Raw genomic sequence first — 23,139 nt, 5'->3', positions numbered from 1 at the left:
TTCATATCCAGCTGTCCTTATTGTAGGGAATTTATTCCAGCACCTATCTAGGCCTTCTTGGAAAAGATTGCTATGTGTCATGACTATCTTTCACACAATGAAGGTTCCCGCTGTTTGTCTGATTTATTGCTGTAGATGACTTTTTCGCTAAAACCATAAATTTGATAAGCAGTCCTCTCTAGACCAGAATAAACGTAATTTTAGAAACATCTATCTTTCAGAAGTACTATGGAGACTTCCTCTGCCAAATGCCGGGATATTGTTTTCATTAAAGTTAATCTTAATCAAATTTCTTGCCATCAGAGCAGGCAAGAGAGGAAATCTTTGGGATGAACCACTTAGTCAATTTCTTTGTTATGACTTTATCCTCTGCCTTGGTAAAGTACTTAACCACTGTATTTCTTGAACAGTAATATTTTTAAACATACTAATTGTTGCTGTGAATTAAAAGGGGATGTGTGTGTTGATGACAAAATTTTATGGTGTTTAGATGGGCTATCAGAAACTAATGGCTCAACTTGTTTAACCTCTTGGTAATTCTTCTGCACTTTATCAAAATCGCAAGTCAATTTTTCAGTTTGAACACCGGGTCATTGAAAGCATGTTGAAGCACTTGAAACCTTCCGCATAGGTGATAGCAGATAAGGCACAGATACCTTGGTATACCTGCCCGTTTGTGGACCACCCATTCAATGTACCTAAGTATAGAATTAGTCTGGAGGAAGGCTGGTGTTTTGTTGTTAGAGATGGGAGGTGGCAGGGGTTGGGGTTTTGCTCTCTAAAACCTTCATTCTTGTAGTTATTTTCCCAAGCTGTAAGAATGTCAACACTTCATTTTTTTAGACTTAATCTTGTTGTTTAAAGCCATGGTGTACCTTCCCTAACCCTTTTTGTGTGTGCTTTATTTAAAAATGTTGAATTTGTGGAAAGTTTAGCCAAACATTGTAGGACAAGTATAAGGCAGACCCTGGTAACAGATCAATGTATCCAGTCACAATTAATGGGGTCCTTACAGGTTTGAGCAAACAACATTCCTGTACAACTGTTCTAGTCTTGCAAATGGCTTGCAACTGCACAATGATAAGGTATGATGAGATCAGAGAGTTTTATCTGATAAGCACAGATTTAGAGAGTTTCTGTGGTCATAACACTGGACAAGAGGGGAGGGGGCGTGCAAGCAGAAATGATAGATATCGAGCTGCTGGGCCACAGCTGTTGATTCTGCCGTCTCGGAGAGATTAGCAAAATCGAAGTATATTGAATTGATTATTCTTATAGGAATAAGCATGGGGATTTTGAATAGTGGATTGGAAAGAAAAAAGTTTTCTGTTATCTCCCTTGCCTCATTTTCTGAATGTTTTTACATATCCTGTGGGATTCTTTCCCAGTTAATTTTCACACATTTGCCCATCCGTGAAATGTGCCTTGTCCACTTCTGGCAGGCTTCTCCTGACCTGAAACTACATAAGAAAGTTGAAGCAGCAGCATCCGTGATCCCAGTGGAATTAAGTACTAGGAAAACTAATTGCAGATGATTGTCACGAGAATTGGGTTCTTTCTCCCAAATGCAATTTAACCGTCATTGTCACATTTTTTAGTTCCTTTCGCTGCACTTAAACTAAGTACTGCCTGGCTGTGTGTATAATTTCACACTATACTTATTTAACTACGCCATCCGGCTTGCTGTATAGCAAAAGTGTTGAGAAAGGGGCATAGGGATTACATCCAAAAGAACTTCCTAACCACATGAGGGCTTAGGTAGGTTTACAGGGAGAAAATTAGCAGCTTATAGAAACCTTAGTCAGATTTCCTCAGGGAACGAGAAAATTGGAAATTGGTTGAGTTGAATAACTCGTAACACGCCAATAATTATATATAAGATACATTTCATTGCTTCCTGTACCTAAGGTAATTTTGAAAAACTTAAAATACCAGAGATTCAGTGGAAAGAACAAATTACAGTATTTTTAGCTTCACTACCTGTAATCACTCAGTAAAAGTCCAAGAGAGCATTGTAAATCAACTCCCATGATGCCAACCGTATTAAGAATACCGTGTCATTTAATACAGCCATCATATCTGGTCAATTGAGCGTTATTATGTCGCATTTCAGTGTTTCACAATGGCCTTGTAATACGATCTGAACGGCACGTGTCAGGCTTGCCATGGGGACACCTCTTGTCTGTCCGTCTCTCCACACTTTATTGGGTTTGTGGATAAGCAAACCAAGGCATGCTTGGATTGTAAACAGTAGCTTTGTGTCAAGTCCAATAGACACATGCTGGATAACAGGGATCCCAGTGACCAGATGTCACGGTCGCTGAGCTTTTTACTTTTGTTACAGTGAGAAAGAAAGTGATCCCGTAGTCTTTGTGTTTGATGTCTTAACTTGTAGTAAGAATGGAGCAGGTGATCCTGCATCCATGTGAGTCAGTGTGTGTGTTTTAATCTTTGGGCATGAACTGTGGAGTTCTGGTGCACTGATTGTAGGCCTCCCAACTGTGCCATGATGATAGATACCATCATCACCCAATATACAAAAAATATAACTGTTCCTGTTTTTCTGTCTGCAGTGCTGTATTAACTGCAGAGAAGAGTGATACTAAAGGTATCCACTTACAGTGTGTATTTTCTTAATGATAAAGACAGTGTGTTAATCTACAGCCACTTGATAGAATTACCTCAATGAGTTTGGCCAGCCACACTGATCACAGCTGGAGATCTGCTCCTTGCCAGGCATGTAGTTGGTCCAGCCTGGTACTTGGCTACAGGGTAATCAAAACTCTTTCTGATTACACCAGAGAACAAAGCCAATTATAACAGATGGTGGACTACAGAAAATTAAGTAAGATGTGTCAGCAACCAACTGGATCTAGAGGTGACCGTTCTTAATGAGCTGAAACTTTGTATTTGATTATTAATCTCTATTGGTGTTGGGGCCCCTAATTACAGGAATAATGGTGATTAGGAACCAAAAGAAGGGAGGGGCACTTGATTGCCAGTAAGCCCTTCATTAAAAGGGGGGTGGTCCAAACCTTGCTAGGAGCCACAGATGCCAGTTTTCCCCGATAATCACTTTAAAATTGTTTGTCCATTGTAACACCCCATTAGCACTACAGAACAATTAGCTGTCTCACTTAAGTGAACACACACACACTGAGCAGAATAATAATCTCCTGCCTCTCCTGGATTCTCCCAAGTCTCTGAAACAAGAATATTCATAAAGCAACATTACTTGGATGACTGGTAGATGTTTTTTACTGTTTGAGTCGGGCAATATATTTGCAATTAGGCAATGGTTGATGGATCAGTTGGTTTATGGATCCTCTAATTTGTTATCAATCTTCTTTTTCTTATTTATTTTTTAAAGAAATAAATCTATAAAGGAAAGAGTGCACAACTATTATCCAGTTCTGATGGACACTTCTTTTCTATTTAGTGACACCGTCAAGTTTATGAAACATGCTTAGAGAAGAAATTTTCAGCAATTTTTTAAAAATAAAGCATTTATTTCAGTGGTCTTTTTTTCCATCCTGGAAGTTGAATGTTATAATAATTAAAACTAGATCTGATTAGTATGGGCCTTTAGGAATAAGCTGGGATTTCTTTTAACCTTCTTATGAATGCCTCTCTGTAAATTGTTCTTGAAGTGTACAAGTGATTGCTAATTCCTGAAAAATGTTTTGGAGAATTCGTAAGCAAATCATCCTATAAAGCAGCTAGTATTAATCTCCTGTGTTCATTTAATGGCCAAGGAGGTGGGTTTGTGCTTGGTTTGACCGGCCAAGTGATTGTGTTGTTGTGACTGATGACTTCTGTGGTATGTGGGAACTGATAGAGTTAACTTTGACTGGGTTATACATTTACCTGTAGTATACAACCTTTTTTCCTATTCGAATGCCCTTTCAAGGCCTAGAGATTCCGAGGATTGATAGCATACCAAAGTCTTGTTTTGTTTTATCTCATAAAGTTCAATAAAAATTGAATTTTAACTTAGAAATAAAAACATTTATAAAAGAATAGTTAAGATTTCATCATTTATGACATAGAATTTATTTATATTGGTTTAATTTATATAGATTTATAATAATTTTAAACCAAACAACATAGTAATTATTTTCTTTCTTAAACATTTTTAGGCCAAAGTCTAGGTTATGGTTTTGTGAATTACAAGAGTCCGGATGATGCTGACAAAGCCATCAGCACGCTAAATGGTTTACGGCTACAAAACAAAACAATAAAGGTAAGTTCTGTTTCCTTCTCTTAGCTTGCTTTAGGAGAGAGGGTTGGAATTATTTGGCATGACAGAAAGCTGAATGATACAGACAGCAGACTTGCTGTTACTATTTATGGGGATTGCTGTTCTTTTCTCGTGATAAGTTCAGTGTGATATTGTTTGAGAATGTGGCATACACTGAGAGGCATATATTCATGGATTTTGAAAAAAATGAAAGACAAATTTTCTTTGGTTTCAGTCAAGTACTGCTGTCTGTGTCAAACAGTTTTTGTCATGATCTTGTTATCTTCAAAGAAGATGAGGCTGATAAGGATGTGGACCAGAAAAAGATTTTAATTCAACATAACTATTACACATACATCTACACACTGCACTGCACCATCCCCCCTCCTCACCTCCCCCTTAAAAATAAAAAAAAAAAACATCCCACTGTTCTTTCAGTTTGTCTTCTCCTCTCATTACAATTTCCCCTTGTTCCAAATTTCCTCTACCCTTATGTACCCCATTTCTTTAACCTCACCCCAACCCTCGAAGAAATGTCCCTCCCCCTTGTTAACATACAGCTGCCCTAGTGTTGTCAGATCACTGTGTGCTGATATAACGTATATGCTAACATTAAAAGTATTACCCAAGGTTATGGAAAAAAAGTGTTGTGATCTAATGGCTTGGGCCTGTGATCAGGACAGTCACACAGTGCTTGCCATGTATCAGGTTCCACAGTGACACAGCCGGGCTGAGTCATTTCTAGGTATGATGGATGCTGCCATTGCTTCTGTTATCTAGGGAATTTGACTTGTATTAATTGAGCTGCATGAGACAAATATTAAGCATTGGTTTTAATGTCAGGAGAGATGGCAATTACGTTGTTTTTACCTTAATCAATTTTTTCATAACTTGTATGCTTGATGAAATCTCCATTGGTTTCATCCATCTTTGAAGTGACTAGGTAATCATTATGTTTAATGACTAATATTTTTGTTCTCCAACGTTCAAAATAAGCTTGTGAATTATGTAGATACTAACAACTAATTCATTTTGTTTTATGTATTTATTTTATTTTTTAATTTCTTTTCTTTATTATCAAAATGATAAGTGAAATCCATGGTCTTGATGTCTGGCAGATCAAGGCCCAGTCTGCTTCCACCTGCCGTGGGAAGCACCATATATTGACTAGAACACTCTCGCTGATAAAACAAATGGCACAATAGAACAAAGCCCAGCAAAATCAATTGATATGAGATCAATGTTTTGATGTAGGAAAGCAATGGTAATGTACACAGTAATATGCATGAAGTTTGCAATGAAAGGATTAATCACAATAATGAGTCTTTGGCTCCACTAGACATAGGATTCATTTCCAGTCCATTACTGTAGGAAAAGCTTCAGTCGTCCATTCCGTCTGAATATCTGAGTGTTACGACTGGAGCTGGAAAGGTTAGGCCCCCCATTGATTAAACGTGAACATGCTATTAGAATTATGTAGCTTGCAGTTTATGTGACGGGAAGGCTTTCACCGAAGGTTTGAAAAAGGGCAAGACAGGGCAGGGTGGCTTGAAACAGAGCTGCACTTCACCAAGCAGACAGGATCTCTCTATACATTATGAAAGACGAGAAATCCAGGAAATAACCAAGAAAATATGTGGCCCTGAGGTCCCATTTGTGTATAGACAAACTTGTTTATCATAGCTAGCAAAATAAATTGCTTTTTGCTCACAGATGTAATATGTCTATCCATGTATGGTTTTCATTATGGTTGACTTACCTTTGGATGTTATAAATCCTATAAAAATAATGTACAGATATCAAATATAGGTCAACATCGTTAAGGAAAGTATTGATAATTTATTTTTGATAAACAATTTGTCTTAATTATTTATTAGAAAAAGCTTTGTTATAAGTATTATTTAGACTCTGCTAAGTTTGACTTATTTTACCTTTAATATCTTTTGACAGGTGAAGTCTAATTCTGCTTTCAACACTTGTTTGTCTTCTGAAAACCTTAAATTGCAAGAACAAAAGAACCAGAGAGGTGCTTCTCACATTTTAAAGAAAAATTGAATACAATTTTTTGTCCTAGTGTTTTTTATTTTCTTATCTAAAATGTGTTTGAATATATTGTTTAGGTTATCTTCTCTGCACCCGTCCTATTCCCATCCTACCCTTTCTCCTGCATTGAAGTACCATTGCATCTTTTTTAAGTTTTGCATCCTACTTCCACACAACCACACTTATTACTTGCAAACACATTTATGTCATTCATATCAGAAAGTGACATTTTCCCACTCCAATAAAAAAATAATAAATGGCAATAGATTATCAAGATTGTTGTCATACTAGAAAATGTACTTATTATTTATTTTATTCTGTCTGGAATATGTGCTGTATTTATTAAGTCTGCTATAGTTTTATTTGATGATTGTCCATCTTTCTCTTTTAGGTGTGCTCACTTCCGCTGGTTGTCGTATCATCCCTGCACACCACACCACATATTTACAGCTGTTTCAGTTGCTTAAATTGTACTTACTGATTTGTTATACAGTCATATGTTTAAAGTATTGATTTTGATTCCATTTTATTTTAATCCTGTGCTGTTTTACATGTCTGTAGGTGTCAGTAGCTCGGCCAAGCTGTGAAAGTATTAAAGGGGCTAACTTGTACATAAGTGGTCTACCAAAGACTATGACGCAGTTGGAACTTGAAAATTTGTTTTCTCGGTGTGGTTCCATAATAACCTCAAGAATCCTCTCAGACCCTGTGACAGGTATATACAATTAAAGTGCTCTGCTTTAAGAGTGAAAGTGAAAGTGGGCTGTTCCAAGCTCATTTGACACATTCTTGGCCATTTTCTTTGATTTCGGTTGGGTTAAGGCTTACTAGATGTTTTTGAGTTATTTTTGCTCTAGGCATACAGAAGACTTTCATTTTTGATTATCCCTACTGAGTAATCAAAGTTGGTTTTTCAGAATTTATTTTATTTGATGTTTGCTTAAAGTTTCACCTTTCAAGATTAAATGTCAAATCATTTTATTATGTGGCCATTGGCTCTTCTTTATGCTTTAGTTCTCAAAATTGTACACTGTGAATTTTTATACTTTGTGAAATATCAAATTAATTTCTCCTGACAAATTTAGTTGTGCTTTATCCAAAAATGTAATAAATTGCTTGAAGTCTAGATCTGTTTTAGCCTAACCTTTATTTCAAGAAAATTGCCAAGATTTTCTCTGAGTAAGTCACCGTCGTCTGCAGCTAATTTTGGAACTGTAAGCATGCCCGGGTGCATACCTACACTACATTAACCTCCTAGAAATTTCAGTGAAACTAGCGTTATCAGCACAGATCTCCAGAATCTCACCTTTCTATCAAATGCCAGCATTAGACCCAATCACTTCTGGCAGCTAAATAGGAAAATGGGGAGTCATGTTCTCTTAAGTTGCTTTTTAACTTGCATTAATTTACTCAAGTTTTCTTTAGCAGCATTTGTCTTCAGAGAGTGTAGATGTCTTCTGTTTCAACAACAAGGGTATTTCTCTCTCTGAGGGCAGGCTTGACAGTTCCAAATGTAGCCTTACTTCGGGGGAACTTTTTTTTAATTTCATGTACAGTTTTGTATGGATGGACTAGATTCTAATCTGCCTTATAGAGATGCTTCTACTCTTTCACTGCTGGACCCTAAAATATCTTTTAAAGAAACTGCATAACTTAGATATATATGTGTGGTTTACCCTTCTATTTTGAAAAAAATTCCAAATTATTTTTAAACAGCATATCAGATGTGGTTGTTTATCACAGAACATGTGATTATAAAAAGTTGATGTTCATTATTTATATATTTGTTTTTTTTTCAATGGCCACAATATATTCATTTTCTAAGTCGAGTAAATACTAAGATGGTAAACCTTACATATTTCTTTTAATGAGTTTATCTTTTTTTGTTTGTTTGTTTGTTTGTTTCAAATACAAATTTATCATTTAATTGCATTTTTCTCAGATGTAATGAGCCTTATGCTTTGTATTTCTTCTTTTTTTTATTTGTTCACTTACCATTCTTGTGTTACCTTAATTTTAAACTTGGGTTTGTTTGTTATTTATTTATATATTTTATTTTTAATGCTATTTAAGAAGTATATAGGAAGGTGATTGTGCCAGGTCTGTTGTGTGCCATCCTCAGTGCCACAGTGCAGACCTCATTTTCACCCTCGCTGTATTTGTAATTCAGATGTAATCAAGGAAGAGCAATAACATTGTTTCTCAAGTCCCACGCTGAATCCCAAGCCTCCCTTGAGAACATTAGATCACATAATATATTGTAAATTTGAAGTCTACCATTAATGCATTTATTGTCCTTTCATATGTGGTAGATATAAAGTCCTTTTGTAAAGTGTTATCAAAATGTTTGGAAATGAATATTAAGCACTAGAATTTTGAAAAAGATTTCCATCCGTGTTTATCATTTCATAATGACTGTGAATTAAATACATTCTGCTTATATATTAAAAAGCTTTCCCAGTAAAAATAATGTGGCATTTGTATCAGAGCAATGTGCTTACTATGCCCCACGGGATCTGACCCCATAAGCTAACCATGTAAGCTACTGATGAAGTTATTGGCATGTTTTTAAACTTGGCTTCATATTGGCCTTAGTTCAAGTTCAATATCTTTTCAGTAAAGTATTCCTTAATACTTGCTGCTTTTTTATTATTTGTTATTTATATTAGTATCTTTTTTAATTTGCTGCATTTTTTTTTACTGTTTTCTAACTTATATCTAGTAAAAACATTTTTATTTTCAATATCTGATATTATAAATATGATATATTGAATGTGACTAATGCTTCAGACATCCTCTGTATTGCTGCAGTTTGCATTATTAGAATGATGAGATAGATATTTACATAAAATAGCAAATATAACCCTTTGTGTTTCCTTTACACAGAGAGAAGGCTACCACTCGTTTTCATATATGTTTGATATATATATATTTCCTTAAATCTATGTGTAGCCAGCCTTCAGTGCTTATTTCAAGCTTGTCTCATACAATTAGTGGACTGACCAATTCACTTACACTAAGCATAGGGGCAAGGATGTTGTTTACAGTGTTTTGGTGTCATTTCCCAATTTAACCTAAGGGGATGATTGTCAAGTATTGATTTCTACCCAAGTCTGTAATGGGTCTGCTTGGGCTGCTCAAATATTACTGTAGCTATGTTTTATGCTGGAACTGATTCTGTGACTACTTTGTCTACTAGTCTTTTTTGTACATCTTTTTTTTTTTTTTTTTTTTTCACTAGATCTTAATACTTGATTAGTTCATAAATTAATTTATTATATAGTTCATTTTGTTTATAGTTTTCTTTATAGCTCATTGTCCGGCTTAACTTTTCTTATGTTTTCATCAAGGTATATATATATTTTTTAGGCTTATCAAAAGGGGTTGGTTTTATCCGGTTTGATCAACGACATGAGGCTGAACGTGCAATCAAGGACCTAAACGGCAAGATTCCAGAGGGTTCCACAGAGGCCATCACGGTCAAATTTGCCAATTCCCCGAGCAGCACAACCAAGAGCACAATTCCGCTCACAATGGCATCTTACCTAACAGCATCCCCCACGAGACGATTCTTGGGTCCAATACACCACCCAGCTGGACGCTACAGGTAAATTTTGAGCTTTTTATTGTGTCTTGATGCTGGTCCAGAGTACAGTTTGCTAGTTTTAAACCAGTCACATCAGTATTAAGGGATCTTTGACTCCAGTGTCATCTAATTAAACTTTTAAGTCCTGGATATAAGCCTAAAGCACGCAAGTGCAAGACGCTAAATCAAATGATTTGATTAAATTGTGACAGTGAATTATGGGAAGTTCAAAGGATATGAACTTAAAAAAAAAAAAAAAAAAAAAAAACGTTGAAATTATCTGAGTGACTTGGCTAAAACAAGAAATCTGGACCAGGACTGACAGTGATGTGATGAAGAAATAGATGCACAAACAAATTCTCAGTCATATATGCATTAGAATTATTCAAAATAACTAAATTGCAATTTGTCTCACTTACTGATTGTCTTTAAAAAAAAAAAAGGATAAATTATATTTTTGGGGAAATGAAACTAAAAGTACTAGGGCACTTAAGGTATTGTCTTTTTGATTTGACCCTTACTGTGCACAGACTCTAATGTTAAAGAGCAAAGAAATTAAGTGATCCCCCATGATTTGATTAATTTGTCTGTTGCTTTACAAACATTTGTGGCGTCCGTACTTAATGAGACAAGATCAGAGGTTTGTAGGATTAAGACATCAGTAGAATTCCCTGTAACATTATACCCTATTTGTATTAAGCTGATAGTAGTCTGAAGCTGGGCTGTAATCATTGGGTAGCCATGCCAGGCATTGGCCAACCCTCGCCAGGTGCTGATCCAGAGCCCAGCTTTCTCTTCTCATATTCAAAATATTGTCTTCCACTCCATTAGTCGCTATACACTGTGTGAAACACAATGCATCTGTGCTGTAAACAGACTTCATTGTGTGGAGCTTCAGATGAATCGTTGACTAAAAGCACTTAACAGAGACGGAATTGAATTTGGAACATTTTGATATGTGTAGTTCTATTCTTCTAGTTCTGTGTCTTCGCTGCTATCAGCTTTATTCCAGGAAAATGTTGAGCATAATCTGTCATCTCCCCGAGATCAGCCATTAGTAGGATGCTTTATTGCCTTAGTGTAAGGGAAGGGTCACCGACATCTCTTAAAAACCGTGCATGGTAGGGTTGGTAATCTAAATGATGGTTTTAATGAGAGCAAAGAGTTGGAGAGGTTTTTGAAAAATATGTATTGCCAACTTGGGTAATATTACGTTTGAATCATGAAAAGAGGATTAACCTGGAGCATAATTGCTCAAAGTCTTTATTTTTATAAAAATGTCTATATGATGTTCATAATGGGCAGTATGAAGATGTCTGATCTTGGGACAGGAAATATTTCTGTTTTGCTTTGGAAGATCAACTGATGATTTCATGTCAACAAATAATATCCACTGTTCAGTTTTTCATGTAGGGATCCAGCTGTAGAAGACAATGAAAATACAACATTCAGGAACTTCGATATATATGGTAGAAATTTTTAGTTCCACTCTTTCTTTATTTTTCCACTTGAGTGACCTGATTGTAAAAAATATGTATATTCACAGTCTTAACCCAATTAGGTACTCCCCACTGGAAAGCACTGCCGCCGCCACTGGTTTGATTACCACGCCCACCAGTGCTCTCATCTCTGGGAACCCACTCCAACCCACTGGCTGGTGCATCTTTGTCTACAACTTGGCTCCAGAGACGGAGGAGAACACCTTGTGGCAGTTGTTTGGGCCATTTGGGGCAGTGCAGAGCGTCAAAGTGATACGGGACTTTCAGTCACAGAAGTGCAAAGGATTTGGATTTGTTACCATGACAAACTACGAGGATTCCTTGATGGCCATTCAAAGTTTGAACGGATTTGCACTGGGCAATCGCATCTTGCAGGTGTCCTTCAAAACTAACAAAACCAAAATGATGTAAGTGGACAGAACTTTATATACATATGTTATATATAAATGTATATTTCATTTCTTATGCTGAGAACAATCAAAGACAGAGCTTTAGCTGATGAGAGAGAAGAATCTCATTTTGAACATGTTGATGACTAGTCATGTTGTTGACTATTGACATTCCCCTTGGGGGGGAGGATTATGCCAAAAAGCACTCAAAACTGTTGATGGAGATCAGAATACTGTGCACTGTATTGAGGAGGACACTGTGGCACTTCATTTATCTGCTGAAGGATTTTAATCCACACATGAAAATTTAATATCAACGAGCATTTTACTTATGTGTGTAAAAGATCTTATTTGTGTTGCAGAAATTTTAAACGTTCAACATGAACTCAGTTCTATATAAGTGAAGACAGAGTAATTTAAACTGTAATTTATTTGTTCATGTAATGTGGACTAATTTAACTAGAATCCAATCTGTGGATTTTGTATATGTTGTACACTTTATCAAGCAGCATTAACCCGCTTTCCTTCTTAGACGTGTCTGACTTTTAGACAGTGTTTTACTTGTTGTTCATGTTGACAGCTGTCTAGAGGCATTCTACATTAGTAGATTAGAAAATTTCGTCTGTTCCCAGTATTATATACTTAAGTTATTTCCGACAAGTCGGAAAAAAATTGTGGATCGTGGCAATCTTTTGTTTTCACACCCTACTTATCAAAGGCAATTAAAGTTTTATTTGTCTGTACACTTTTGTTGCTGTGTTTGTTTACTTATTATTTTATACTTATTTGCATATTGTTTCATTATTTATTCTATTCATTATAACATCATCATTTATTACTGCCTGATTTTCTTGTTATATTTTCTTTTCCTATTTATTGATCCCACATTGAGTTGAACCACCACACCAGTATTGACATACTAACTGCCACCACACTTCTTTGGTTTGCTGCTTCTACCCAGTAATTGCAGAATAGTTGACAATTTTTTTTTCCTTTTGCTTCCTTTATTCTCTCTTGAACATTCGCGTGAGACCAAGTTTATGTTTGGGTCCAGGACATGGAAAAGAGCAGAAGAATGCCTCTGAGTGACAGCAGCATAATAACATTAAGTAGTATTCAGTATTTTCAGTTCCAGTGTAGGGAAGTTTTAAATTTGCATGTGATGGATGGACACATTTGGGGTTACCATGGTAATGAAGTGTTATTAAAAGAAGCTCTGGGAACCATCGTTCTCATTGCCATGGTAACCCTGTATTAAAACTCTTGGTAATTTTTGAGGGATAGTTTGTTGTACGATCACCTATCTCCAAGAAGTGAACCAAGTTTGCCAAACAAACCTTTGGCAAAGTGGACGACTACTTAATTTTGTAACCATAGCAACCAATGATATGGCTGCTGATGTGCTGAATTGCAGTATAAGGCAAGAAGGTTTCAAGCAACGAATAATTTGTTCTGCAGCAGTAGCAGCGTTTCCTAGTTCTTCCATTGACATGCATATTATGGAACAAATATGTACGTTGGTAAGGTACATATTTCGCACAAGTTGTTGGAACTGTTGAGACTTGTATATATATTATAGACATTAAAAAAACCCAAGAATGCCAAATATGAACTGATGTGATGCAAAGCCACTTTTGATACCAACATATGCTGCCCTATATACAGTGTTACATTGTAAAGATGTTGATGAGAGATGTTTATTTGTTGTTGAACGAATGTCTGTACGGACTACATTGGTTGGTCTCCCGTCGTTTTGTGAACTATGTACCAAAAAATTAACATTCCTATTGTCATTTACACCCATTTTAGACAGATTTAAGTGAATTGTCAGCTAGTGCATGCATTTAGATACAGTATTTATACCTTGCACTCTAAACCAGGAAATATGGACAAAGATAGTAGTGAAGAATAGTAGAACATAGATAAAATTTCTTGAGCTGTCCATTACTGCAGAAAGTGGGCAATTCTTTCCACATGTGTGATAGGCAGTTTTGTTCAAGAATACTCGACTTCAAGTTGAACTGTCTCACCTAGTGATGCAGTTTCCATGTTAGTCACCAAGTACACCTGGAATTGCCAGTATTTGACATTTTCTACTGATATTGCAGATTTTAATACCCAGTGGTTTTACTGGAATTTTTTGAGATGCAAGAGAAAAGAATCTATGAATTACACATGAATGTTTCTTACACCTGTTGTTAAAACTAAACTGGGTACTAGAAGAGGGCCCAACATGTTATTCTATGAACTATTTGTGTCTGTTATATAATGGTATTTTCAGCTTTTAAAGGCTGTACCATGATATTGATATAGGTATACCCACTGTAGTTTAGTCTTCTCATATACAAGGCAAAATCATGTAAATGTATAAAAAGCATAATCAAAATATTTGAGAGTAAAGAGTTATTGTATTGTGTGAAGCTGAAAGGATATTCTCACATTATCAGGATCTCAGTAAGTAGAAGGGGCAGTGAGCTTTCTCTGCAGGCTAAACAAATGTTTCATCTAGTATAATCTCATTTAACTTCAATTTCAATTTTTTTCCTTTGGCCAGCTTGGATGGTAAATACTCGAATTGGATGAAAGGGGACAAGAAAAATTGATTTTGGTGGGGTAAAACTGTGGGGCACATTTTTGTGTAATTATTGTATGGCGTCATTTTAGGGAGTTCATCCTAGTTTTAAACAACATTGCTTTATCTTGGCCAGTTGAGTATCTACCATTTACACTTTGTAGAACAGTTGAGAATTAGAATCTATGATGTTTGAAGGCCAAATTTGTTGAGTTGAATTTGTTTTCTTTGTTCAGCATTGTATTTTAGTGTTATTATATTTGTAGAGTATTGTAGTTATTGATATTATTCATGCTCTTAGCAGTTTTCTTCTCTTTGTTGCATGAGTGAGTTGTTTTACTCTGAATTGTTCACACTTTCTTAGCATTCCAGTTCAATTCATTGACAATTCCTGTTTATTGTAAGGCTATGTTTGTTCTTGATTAGATGTTAATTGAAAATTTTAGCTATATCTTGGTTGTAATTTACATAGGCAGAGCTACATGAAATCTAGGAAAGGTCAGGCAAGGCTAGACAAAGTGATGGTATAAGCCATATCTTGCCAGCGTTAACTGGCTTCAGGCTGACAAAGCACAGTCCTTTGTGATCATTATCTCTCAGATATCATCCCTTGATGTTATTCAGGTATGCATATAGGGTGATGCCATAATATGACGTTATTGTAACGAGAAACCCCAAAGTCTTAATTAATCATATACACAATAACATAATCAGCTGTTTGTTGATTGTCCTTTCCTATGTAGTTTGGTTGTATCGCAATATTTGTACTTTTACATGTCAGACCTATCATAGAATAAATCTTCTGAAGATATGAACAGGACTCTGTTGGGCTTAATTGTTGCCGTGTTATCGATATGTGAATTATCATGAAAATTGAGCTACATAGAATCCTGCTCATTTCAATGTAAATGAAGTATACAATGAAAGTCCTGAACAGCTGTCACAGTGAACAGATTGGGATGTGACTTATTATGCACATTTGTATTCATTTCTGCTTCGTTAACTAATATGGTATAAAACAAAACTGCATTATTTATGGACATGCTTAATAAAATATGTTTGACGTATTTGAAATGTAGGATGTGTAAATTAAACAATTCATTCCCTGATTTGTTCACTCTTCCTAAACATAGATATAATTTGAAAAGAAATTTATTAAATCCAAAAGGTCCACTAGCTGCTTTCACAAAAAGTTAGGATTTTCACCAGATCTTTTCAAACATATTAATGCCACAATGGAAATGTTGATTGCATCATGTCAAGCAAAATTAAGAACATCGGAGTTGAACAAGATCTTCCTCATAGCTATAACATGTACATCCTCAACTGAGTGATCACAGAAATAATCTTGCATAAGAACCATGGCTGAAAGTACATCATTATTGTCCTAATGGAAATCGTCAGATTTGATTATTTCAGTCGCATAGGGCTGGTTCTTTTGCAAGAGCTTTAAAATTCTTAGATATTTCAGATCATTTCTTCAGTTATTTGATATAAAGACTAATGTTCCAGGTTTAAGTTGAACCTGATGTAAGGAGTCCTTGAGAAGCGTGTGTATTCTGCCCAGTAGCAAATTAAGGTTGGACAAGCACTAAATGGACATCTAAGCATTTTCTGGTGTGGTGGTTATTCATAACAACTAAATAAAAAAATTCATCAATATACTTCTATGTTACAAGGTCAACAATGTCTTTGTAATCTATCCCACTTCTCAAAAGGACGGTTCTCCTTCACTGACAGCATGCAGCAGTGTTCCCCGGACGTAGACGACCTTGTACCCAGTCACCTGTGGCAAATGACAGTTTTACCTGCTGCAGTAATTATTTCTCATAAGAAGATTAAGCTGACCTCCAACATGCAATGTTGCATGCAGATGGCAAGTTTATTGGGGGATAAGCCGTAGTAATTGAGAAGTTGACAATTGAAGTAATTGTTTGATTTAGGGAGTTTGATTTCATTTGGGATTTTTGTTTGACGTTGCGTTAATTTAGAATATTTGTACTATCATAGTAAATTTTAGAGGTGGGCTGTGGAAGTGCTTTGTGTGGTAAAGAAATCCAAATCCAGTTGCAGACATGAGACCCAATTTATTCTTAAGTGTGTAATCCACACGGCTATGAGATTTACCAATTAAAAAAAAGTGCTACACTAAGAATGTATTTTGCCTGTGAAGTGTTGAAGTGGCCAATTTACTATGATCTTAATTAAAAAAAGACTTGACCATTATGATTCTGATTATGTTCCAGAATTGCTCATATGTACTGTTGTTTAGAGAATATTGGACAGACATCACGAGTTTTAAAATTTAAAATGGAACTCTTCAAATTTGATTAAACTTCCCTTAACAAAAACCAATGCTTATTAATTGGGAAAAATGACTTCTATTATTGGATGTTTTTTTGAAACAGTCAGTTCCTAACTCTGAATGTATGGCAAGTTCAAAAAGAAATCAATTGCTGAAAGCTTAAGGACATTGAAAAGCTTCTTTCTGTATCTTCAAAGAGAAAAAGATGCCTCAACTTACATGATGACGTCCAACAAGAAGTCTGCAAAGAGGAAGTGCCTTGAAAAGTGCAACTGATTCCATGATATTTCAACTTTTCAGTGACTTTGGGGTTTATCTGAATAGACAGCACTTGCAAGTAGTAGGGTCTACTGCAAATTTTACTTGTTTTAGTAAAAAAAATATTGACAAACAATATTGTACGTCACAAGAAAATACGCAAGAAAAGATTCAATGTTCCTGAACAACCATATTTAGGTCAATGTGAACCATTTTTTCTTTGTCCTTAAAACATGGGAGTTAACCAAACTATATATCTCATTAATGAATATAGCTGCAGGATTTTGCCGGAACAAATTGAAAAAAAAAGGCACACATTTTTGTCCTTTGGCAAATGAATTAAAGACTGAAAAAATTGATCATTCATGACAAGAAATTAGATTTGAAGCCTATGAAATTAAGCTAAGGGAACAGTGTGTCTAATCAGAGCTTTGGCTGTAGGGAATTTGAAAACTTGTACATCTGTTCTTGGATATACAAATCAATAATTCAATACTTTCATTGCTAATGGCAAACTCAAACTTAATGAAGGCAGTCAATACATTGAATTTCTTCCCATGGATAATTCCATTTAATCAAAATGGCCCCCTGCTTTTTCTAGATCTCTGGCTCAAGGGTTCAGATATAGACCAAACTGGTAAATTTAACAAAAGTACAAATCCATTCTTCCGAAATATCAATACTAATGTATTTTGACACTAACAAAAATTGGGTGAGGAATGGATTTTAATTTCTACTGTGTGTCTTCTTGCACGTGGGACTGTGCATTCTGGAAGAAAAATATTAAAATCTGTTTAAATTTCGCTAAACCCCCAAACAGCATTAAAAATATCAGAGGATTAAAGTCCTTCACCATGGGCAAACTTTAAAGAAATAATAGGTTTGAATTATCCTGTTTGCTAATAAAACTTTAGACTGACCTCTTTCATTGGTCAGTGTGGATACTCACTTTACTCAGATACTCGGCATTAACCACCTCCAGCAGATAAAGCATGCTAACATTAAAAAAAATGGATATCATTCACAACAATTTGCAATGTTAATCCATTTTATACAAGTGTTGGAACTATCATCACATTACTTCGCAACAGGCTAGCTTGTCCAACGTGGATTTTTAACAACCATACTGGTTGACATTCTAAAGCAAGGGCATTCATTTTGATTACAACTTATTCTAAATATGGTCCACTGTGTTTAATCCTTCTCACAGATAAGTCCATTAAACAAATATTCAGTAGAAATTCAGTTTTTGTGACTTAAATGCAAAATATCCCTAACTGCTGCACAAAGAATGTGCAGTAAATTGTATGTTGTTGACATCAGAGTTTTAAAAACATCAGATTTTAAAAAAATAATTTCCCAATTACCATTTTGCCAATAAAAATGTTAACAAAAAACTTTTTTTTTTTTTTTTTGAAAATCTGCTTAATTATTAGGTATTTTTGCACAAGTTGAATATTTCCATGCACCTATAGTGGTGAATTACTGCACTCCTTTGAGAAAAACTGAAGTCAACTGCAGATTCAACTAGCTAATATAACTTATTTGGCAGAGCCTGTTTCATTAGGCAAGCACAGTCTGATGGACATTATCGACTTTTCCTGTTGATCTAATTCTGCCTGATTTCATTCTTGTTTCCTGAATTTTCCTGAACTAAATGTGGATTATTCTCAGAAAGTTCTTGTAATTTCCTTGCCCAATCAAGTCAGCATTGACAAAAAAGGACCCACTGCTTGGGAGATGGAAATTTCCAGCCAAATGAAAGAATTTCCCAACTCAGTTGACCTGGAAAAAATGCAGCCATGATTTTAGTTCTTTGTGCAGGTATAAAATGACTGTCTACCAGCAGAAATAGTTCTACCAGTCAGCCGTGTTGCTCTGGTTTGAATTATGTGTTACTATTCATCACAGATTTGCTCTGTCACCATTGGTCATTCACTGAAGTGGAAAAATGACACAACAAATTGACAAAGAGAGCTTGATGGATAAATAAATGATAAGATTAACAGGATGATAGCATTTAACGATGTATGACAAATTAATGTTATTCAACTTTAGTCCAAACTTGTAATGATCATCTCTTGAGCTGCATGTGACAAAATTAACAAACTGATTGTTACCAATCTACACAAAAACTGGGATAATTTACATTGCTGTCAATGGCAATCATGCAAAATCAAAATCATGAAAACTGATGTGAACTCAAAATCAACCATTTGTTTTTCTTTTATAATTGTTACAAATAAAATGCAAAACAGCTCAAACAGATGTTTACTATAATTAAAACTTCATCATCACCCACAGCCCTTTCAGTTTATTTGAATTTCAAAAATTATCCCAATTACCAGCCTTATGACAGGTTTGCAACAATTTCTGAATGATGAAATCTCATAAGAAGGCCAAAAATCATCAAAAATTATTACAAAATGAAAATCAGAAGTTGATCAATTGTAAAATCCAATAACTTTTTAATGTGAATGGGCAAAAAATGTTTGAGATTCATTGGTATACCTTATTTACTAGGAAGCTGTGGTAACTCTCAGAATCTTTGCACATTGCTTAAAATCCCATCACTTAAGAAAACATACAAGGCAATGACAAGAAAAAAAATTACAGTCTAAAAACAGATCATTTTGAGTACTTGTCGTGAATTTGAAAAGGATCCAGCAGTTGTTCAATGAACATTGATTTTTAAGCTGCTGATGGAATTAGTAATGTAGTGGATAATTTGTAAGCTAAATTGCAGTATTGAAGAAGACACGGTGAGCCCTGTGACCTTCTAGTTAGATCATTTCATGTGCAGTGAGGCAGAGCATCATCTAATGTAGCACCCGCATTGCAAGGTATTATGATAAGATTGTGCCCAGTTGTGTGTTAACATTAATGTCTGATGAATTCCCATGCCTGCATGATACGAGTTTAAGTGTAAACAGACAATGAAAATTGCTTGAAGGGTGTCTTCCCATCTGTGACTGCTAAGGAGAAAACAATAAGGCTGAAATTACACCCACACGTCAATAATATATGTCTCAATACTGACATACTGGTATCATATAGTTATTCCTATCATATTTTAAAATACTTTTTAAAATCCCCATCTTTTAATGCATGTATACAACATTCTTGCATCCTCTTACTCAGTGTTTGCCATTTAGAGAGGAACTTGCTGGACTGGAACCATTATCCCCAAAGTCAGGCTAAGGGGGGGGGGGGAGGGGGGGGGGAGTGGGAAGAGGTGGAAGGAAAATTAAGCATAAATGAAATTTGAGAAAGAAGTGACACCCTTTTTTTGCAAAGTTATTCAAAATTATGTAAAATTATTCAAGTGCCTTTTACATTAAGAAAATAATTGATTATCAATCCATTTGGCTTTTACAAGTTAAAAGTGTTGGAGCAGCGGTTGCCAAATCTGTGAAAATACAGTAGGTGACCTCAAGCCACTGTGTGGATGCAAGCTCTGTACTTTGTGATGGGTAGCAGTATTAGCTTGCAGTGGGGACAGCAGTATGGGCAGGGGAGTAGTCCACAGATATAGTCACAGAATAAGCAAACAAAGAAAACCTGACATTGTCATTTTATGACATTTTACATCATTGTGATGCTGAATTCATGGATAAGAAAAGATGGCGGTTGTAAAGCACTGGAAACTGCTTTAATTTCCTGAATCTGATGGTTGAATGTTCACTTATAACGTAATTTAGCCAATCATCCACTAAACAAACATACATAAATGAAAACCTTATGAATATTTTGTTGACTAATGGCTCTCAATGTCACTTCTTATGAAGAGATAACCTTCATCATGCTGCAGCATACTCATGCTGTACTTAAAAAAAAAAACTTATGAGAAGCTTTGTGATAGTCTCATTAAGTCAGGGCATTAAAAAATGGCCATAAAAATAGTGCTCAGTGTTTTTGATGTTGTTATTAATGTAAAAAAGTACATATTCAAAACAAAAGTGAAATCACCCATCCACATCAGTAGCTACAATAATATGAACAATAACATACAGCTGGGATTTAAAATGCCCAACTAGAAAACTTCAGTTGTAATCAGTTAGAAGTAAGACATAGCAGGAATATGTGAGTCGACTGTAGGATAAAGTAAACTGAACGTATTACTTAGTTTAGAAATTGCTTCTGTGTGGAAGTTCAAAGCTTCCATGCATTACTAGCATAATTGTTTAAAAAATTCTGTCAAAAGGGAATAGTTGCATAGAATTATTAAGATTATCAGATTATGGAAAACAACACTTATGAGCAAGTTTTTCTATGGAATTCTCTGCAGGCCAAAACCACTGCCTCAGTTTTCCCAAAGTACTTCAAGTTGAACATAAACAGCAGTCGATAAAATTAATCAATAATAAAACAATTTCCCTGTTGATCAAGATAAAACCAGGGCATCTGTACAGTTGTGTCTGTCCAATTGTCTGTAATATTATTTGACAATCATATCTTCTGTTTCTATGCAATATTCTATAGGACTACAAGTTTCAGATGTCTCCAAGAATGCTGTTTTTTTAAATTTCACAATACCATCAATACAATATGACAGCATCCAGTGCATCTGCTGAGTATTGATAAGCATGTCTCTCTTCCTATGAAATCCTTGGAGAATTGTAATCACTTAGTGCTGGACTATTCTTTTTTCACCCAGTAAAATAAATGGTATCACCTGGTTACACATTGTATTGGTTGCTGGCATGCAGCCTCTTTTGCGACTAAAGATAATTACTTTGAAAAACTTTCAAATTCAATTATCCAAAGTAAAAATGTGTAGGCTAGCACATACACAAATCCTTCTATATTATTTGCCTAAGGTGCATTCCTTGTTTTTCATCATATTAACTTCTTTACAATATTATTCTAAATAGAGAAAAAGTGAATAAAACTAGACAGCAAACCTCGCAAATATACAGACACTTATGGAAAAAAGCCATCCCCATTGTTTCATTTTACATATACATGCACAACAAGAACTTTTATAAAAACTAAAAAAGCAGACCTCCGCCAAGGCAGCAGTTTTCGATTATTATTGATTATTGATTGATTATTTTTCCAGATCACCACCAAAAACTAATCACTTCTAAGTTAACCCATTTCTGACCCACCCTGAAAATTTCATCAAAATCAGTCCATAACTTTTTGAGTTATGTTGATGATTGATTTTTGATTATTATTGATTGATCATTGATCCAGATCACCAACAAAAACTAATCATCTCTTCCTTGGCCCACTTCTGACAGTTCCTGAAAATTTCATCAAAATCGGTCCATAACTTTTTGAGTTGATGACAGACAAACAAACAGACAAACAGGGGTGAAAACATAACCTCCTTGGCAGAGGTAAAAATCCAATCCTGCTTATTTATAAAAGGAGCATGCTTTTTTTTTTTAACCAAAGAAAGATACTAAGATATGGTTTGGAACCTAATGGGCAAACTGTAAGTGCTTCAAAATAGGGCAATATTACAAGTTTTCAGCGTTTTACTTGGATATAAGAGAGAAAAATTTAAGGAGTAAACAAATATAAAAATTTGAAAGTTTGTTGCTTTAAAAAAGAGTCATGCCTGATGATGTGCACCAGTTAACTACAAAATAAGGACGATTTATGTGGGGCCATATATGATGGCCATTATAATATATCTCTTGCTATTACTTGTGAAATGAAATACCATTGAATTGTCTAATAGATATTGATGGACTTCGGCTCCAAAACCTTTAATGTTATTTTATATTCGTACCACATAGACTAATCTGTGAAAATACACTAGACACTTTCTGTTCAATTTCGATAGCATCTTCCTATTCTACTTTGGTGATAGTCAACTTACAAGTGCGAAATCTGGCTTTTCCAAAGTAAACACATGGGTATAGGGATCCTGAGTGCCAGTTTTGAGTTCTCAAACGAAACTCTATATGACCTTTCACTGCCCAAATTTACATAAAAAATGGTCTTAAAAGATGCTAAGAACAACATCTTGGGGTTCCTTAGTCATTGTCATGAAGGCTAACAAACATTCAAAACTTGTATAAGGCCGCAGGAATATTGGTTCCAAATGATTCATTTTGTCACAAATACCACAGGAAGCCCATTAAATTGGATAAAATATACCCCAATAATATAAAACAAAAATAGAACAATGAACAATACACCAACAAAGTAATTATCTGGGATAATGAATTTTCTATAACAGTAAAAACTATAAAGGTAAAATGTGCTTATCTGATATTGAAAGTGTTATAGT

The 23,139-nt window shown here is 35.1% G+C and overlaps 1 protein-coding gene across 14 annotated transcripts in view; it reads left to right on the top strand.

The window, feature by feature from the left end:
* Positions 1-12,500, top strand: part of LOC106172760 (ELAV-like protein 3) — a 44,628-nt gene extending 32,128 nt beyond the window's left edge. For 13 of the 14 annotated variants that reach the window (XM_013553609.3, XM_087001997.1, XM_087001999.1 and 10 more), the window contains 4 exons: positions 4,140-4,243; positions 6,845-6,998; positions 9,653-9,890; positions 11,416-12,500. In XM_013553609.3, coding sequence (XP_013409063.1) covers positions 4,140-4,243; positions 6,845-6,998; positions 9,653-9,890; positions 11,416-11,779 — 860 coding nt within the window. In that variant the 3' untranslated portion in view covers positions 11,780-12,500. The remainder of the gene's footprint in view (positions 1-4,139; positions 4,244-6,844; positions 6,999-9,652; positions 9,891-11,415) is intronic. The other variant, XM_087001996.1, reaches the window with a different exon arrangement.
* Positions 12,501-23,139: the final 10,639 nt, after the last annotated feature.

The sequence above is a fragment of the Lingula anatina genome, chromosome 1, assembly GCF_051362555.1.
Source record: "Lingula anatina isolate TDL-2025a chromosome 1, LinAna3.0, whole genome shotgun sequence".
NCBI classification, from domain to species: Eukaryota; Metazoa; Brachiopoda; class Lingulata; order Lingulida; family Lingulidae; genus Lingula; species Lingula anatina.
The sequence above is the reverse complement of the archived record's forward strand: the minus strand, read 5'-3'. Positions and strand labels throughout refer to the sequence as shown.